This window comes from Atheta coriaria, unplaced genomic scaffold, assembly GCF_025399875.1.
Source record: "Atheta coriaria isolate IRGN ID8LTWV9N9 unplaced genomic scaffold, Caltech_Dcor_3.1 hic_scaffold_3_pilon, whole genome shotgun sequence".
NCBI classification, from domain to species: domain Eukaryota; kingdom Metazoa; phylum Arthropoda; class Insecta; order Coleoptera; family Staphylinidae; genus Dalotia; species Dalotia coriaria.
Genome location: NW_027045445.1, coordinates 5,619,042 through 5,623,526, shown reverse-complemented (window position 1 = coordinate 5,623,526; position 4,485 = coordinate 5,619,042). Strand labels below are relative to the sequence as shown.

The 4,485-nt window shown below is 31.5% G+C and overlaps 1 protein-coding gene across 1 annotated transcript; it reads right to left on the bottom strand.

Annotated features, from left to right (window-relative positions):
- Positions 1-532: 532 nt before the first annotated feature.
- Positions 533-1,673, bottom strand: LOC135804106 (homeobox protein koza-like). The gene is made up of 2 exons (XM_065317864.1): positions 1,139-1,673; positions 533-1,071 (listed from the first exon to the last, which is right to left on the bottom strand). Exons 1-2 carry the CDS (start codon positions 1,581-1,583, stop codon positions 659-661), a joined length of 858 nt encoding a protein of 285 aa, XP_065173936.1. The 5' UTR covers positions 1,584-1,673; the 3' UTR covers positions 533-658.
- Between the last annotated feature and the right edge of the window lie 2,812 nt (positions 1,674-4,485).

Here is a 4,485-nt window from a genome sequence, read left to right as displayed (position 1 = left end):
TTACACAAGCAAAAACCCCACAATCACTTTCACAGTTATTATCTAACAAAACAAGGAAGGACCGCAATGCAAACAGGATGTGTGCGTGGAGAAATTGCAGGATACAATTACACACTGTTTTTGATTGATTAATCACAATGATTAATGATTTAGATCCCTTAATATTGAAATTCAAGCTTAAAACAATAAGATATAATTTAATTCTTTAAAAATTACGACTGATTTATTAATAATTATCGAGATAAATAGCTTTTAGGTTAAAAGGTGCTCTGGTGCTGACTACTTGAATTTTTTCCAGCTTTTCACTTCGAATAATAAAGCATTCACGATGCAGAACACAGTAATTTATAATGCAGTGCATTATCGTTAACTCTTTCACTTCCCTTCTGTGGACTGTTGACTGTCGGATGTATTGCGTCTGGTTTGTTTTAAATTACTTACTTTACGCGTACTTCGCACTTGAAAACCAGAACCAGAACCGCTGAGGCCAAGATTAACTCAATACAATTAAAAATTTAAATAAAAACAAAAATTTAATAAGTAAAATATTTATTTGGTCAAATTGCACAGAGATACACTTAGAATAAAATATATTGTACAAAAATATTTACAACCTTTAAATTTTTAATTTTTTAATTAATTTTACTTTAATTTAATATTAATAACAGTAGTCATTTAGGCGTTCATGATCACGATAATCATTATAATTGTAAATCTGCCAATTTTGTGGGTATTGAGGTGGAGCAGGCATGGGACTAACATAATTATTATGTTTATTAGATTTATTATTAGTAGAAGATCCAGGAATACTTGTATTTTGTGTACTGTCGATAGTCTGACGTTTATTCTTGTATCGGCGATTCTGGAACCAAATTTTGATTTGTGTAGGTGTGAGTTTCAGGCGTTTCGCCATGGCTTCTCGTTCAGGAGCCGAGAGGTACTTTTGTTGCTTGAAACGCGTCTCCAGCTCATAAATCTGTGCCTGTGAGAATAAAACCCTTGGTTTCCGCTTCCTCTTGTTACCCTGGGTGGATTTACGTAGCTCTGTCTTGGAACTTGTCACTAAATTTCCTTTAAACATCAAAAAACAATCAAAAATTAATTTTTTATCAAAAAATTTTAAGTTTAAAAAACTTACTTGATTCGCCTTCTAAAATTGGTGATTTTTTTAAAACAACATCATTTTCATGTTCGGATTGATCATTTCCGGTTTCCTGAATAGATTTTTCATGTTTTTCACTTAAATCGTTATTATAACAATAATTATTCTGCATGTTATCAGTCTGTACATTTTCAGGTGGTATTTGCATGAGTTGTGATGTGTAATAACCATATGGATCGTAATAATTCGGATAATTTGTTTCCCAAGATGGCGGCGTTGATGATACAATCGCTTGTTGATAGGAGACATCCGGATAAACATATTCTTGTTTAACTGGGATGCTTTGATTGTGCGTTTCGTGATATTGTTGATATTCGCCTTGATTGATGCTGAGGATATCTTTAACCGAAAATGGCGTTGTTAGATTTGTGGTTGTGTCGCAGTAATGCACGTTTTGGTCCATGTCGTATGATGATAACATTTTTAAACACTTTTATTCACTTATTATTTAATTAACTTGTTAGTTAATAATTAATTACTGTTTAGTACTACCAAGGGTTGTTTATGGATGAGTGGTTTGCAAAGAACTGACTAATAACCGCATGCATCATTTGCCTCAATCTAATTTTTCATCTTGCATCTTTCATCTTTGTTTCTCTGTCATAATTTTTTTGAATACATTGCTGGTTGTGTTTGATTTCTATTTTGGAGCTTTAAAGTGAATTGAAGCGATTTTGTGCTTTATGAAGTTGGTACTATGTGTGGTTTTCGGTTGATGGTGGTTTGATGTGGGTGATATGAGTGCGGGGAGTTGTATGGGATTTTGCAATCGTAGGAGGCGTTGGATTTGATTGGGATTAGGTTGAGAATTGCTTCTCATGGAATGATGAGGATTGGAGGCCACCGTTGGTGAGAGAACGATTTCACGGCGCATTGAAACTGAGATTTTCTCGGTTCGTGATGTGGAGGTGTGGTTTCTGATGGGATTGAATTAATATATAAGGAAATTAATTTTAAATAGTTTTATTTTCTTCTTCTTTTATTTACACCCCTTATTATTATTTTATATTCATATATATTTTATATATAATTGTCCGTAGAACAGTCTCTGCGCTTTATTCCTATTTATCTCTTTTAGTTTACGAGATATTCGCGATTGAAAAAAATCGTCAAAAATTGCAAAATGTCACTTTTTAGCACTTTCAATCGCGTTTTTTGGCCGTTTACTGTGGGAAATATAATTATTTTATATTTTTATCTGATAGAGAATTTTCCAATCTATTATAATCAGTAATTCGTTGGTTGTTATCGCTTTTACTTTAAGAGATATGAATTTTCAAAAATCGTCGAAAAAAAGTATCAAGCACCCCCCCTTGGCAATTTTTTCTTAAGAATGAAAATTTCATCTCTCAGATTTGCGTTTTAACTATCCTATCTTATAGAAAATAGTCCGTAGATTAAGATGCTGCGATCTGATCTTAATTATCTCTTTTAGTTTACGAGATATTCGCGATTGAAAAAAATCGTCAAAAATTGCAAAATGTCACTTTTTAGCACTTTCAATCGCGTTTTTTGGCCGTTTACTTTGGGAAATATAATTATTTTATATTTTTATCTGATAGAGAATTTTCCAATCTATCATAATCAGTAATTCGTTGGTTGTTATCGCTTTTACTTTAAGAGATATGAATTTTCAAAAATCGTCGAAAAAAAGTATCTAGCACCCCCCCTTGGCAATTTTTTTCTTAAGTTTGAAAATTTCATCTTTCAGATTTCCGTTTTAACTAGCCTATCTTATAGAGAATAGTTCGTAGATTAAAACGCTGCGATCAGATCTTAATTATCTCTTTTAGTTTACGAGATATTCGCGATTGAAAAAAATCATCAAAAATTGCAAAATGTCACTTTTTAGCACTTTCAATCGCGTTTTTTGACCTTTTACTGTGGGAAATACAATTATTTTATATTTTTATCTGATAGAGAATTTTCCAATCTATCATAATCAGTATCAACCACCCCCTTGGCAATTTTTTTCTTAAGTTTGAAAATTTCATCTCTCAGATTTCCGTTTTAACTAGCCTATCTTATAGAGAATAGTTCGTAGATTAAAACGCTGCGATCAGATCTTAATTATCTCTTTTAGTTTACGAGATATTCGCGATTGAAAAAAATCGTCAAAAATTGCAAAATGTCACTTTTTAGCACTTTCAGTCGCGTTTTTTGACCTTTTACTGTGGGAAATATAATTATTTTATATTTTTATCTGATAGAGAATTTTCCAATCTATCATAATCAGTAATTCGTTGGTTGCTATCGCTTTTAGTTTAAGAGATATGAATTATCAAAAATCGTCGAAAAAAAGTATCAAGCACCCCCCCTTGGCAATTTTTTCTTAAGAATGAAAATTTCATCTCTCAGATTTCCGTTTTAACTATCCTATCTTATAGAAAATAGTCCGTAGATTAAGATGCTGCGATCAGATCTTAATTATCTCTTTTAGTTTACGAGATATTCGCGATTGAAAAAAATCGTCAAAAATTGCAAAATGTCACTTTTTAGCACTTTCAATCGCGTTTTTTGACCGTTTACTGTGGGAAATATAATTATTTTATATTTTTATCTGATAGAGAATTTTCCAATCTATCATAATCAGTCATTCGTTGGTTGTTATCGCTTTTACTTTAAGAGATATGAATTTTCAAAAATCGTCGAAAAAAAGTATCAAGCACCCCCCCTTGGCAATTTTTTTCTTAAGTTTGAAAATTTCATCTCTCAGATTTCCGTTTTAACTAGCCTATCTTATAGAGAATAGTTCGTAGATTAAAACGCTGCGATCAGATCTTAATTATCTCTTTTAGTTTACGAGATATTCGCGATTGAAAAAAATCGTCAAAAATTGCAAAATGTCACTTTTTAGCACTTTTAGTCGCGTTTTTCAACCTTTTACTGTGGAAAATATAATTATTTTATATTTTTATCTTAAAGAGAATTTTCCAATCTATCATAATCAGTAATTCGTTGGTTGCTATCGCTTTTAGTTTAAGAGATAGGGGAAAGTAGCCATATTTGGACCATTTTTATATTTTTTGATTTATAGAGCCACATATAAACTGTCAATAAAAATTAAGTAGCGGAAAAGTAACTCACAAGGCTTACCAACAAAATGATATTTTTGGTTTAAGTAAAAATTATATTTATACCCCTCAAATTTCATTTTAAAAAAATTGTGTTTTTGGTCCAAATTAAGAAACCGGTTTCCTAAATTGGACCGCGCGGTTTCCTAAATTGGACCATGCTTTTTTAACGGCAATTGACACAACAGTAAATTTTAGTTTTAGCAGTAACACAAGCACATTTTGTATAAACCAAAGTGCGGCATTTCA

Excerpts from the sequence above, each read along its gene's own strand:
- LOC135804106 (XM_065317864.1), bottom strand. The coding sequence starts at position 1,583 with ATGTTATCATCATACGACATGGACCAAAACGTGCATTACTGCGACACA. Across the intron at positions 1,072-1,138 it reads AATTTTAGAAGGCGAATCAA|GAAATTTAGTGACAAGTTCC; the intron begins GTAAGTTTTTTA and ends TGATGTTTAAAG.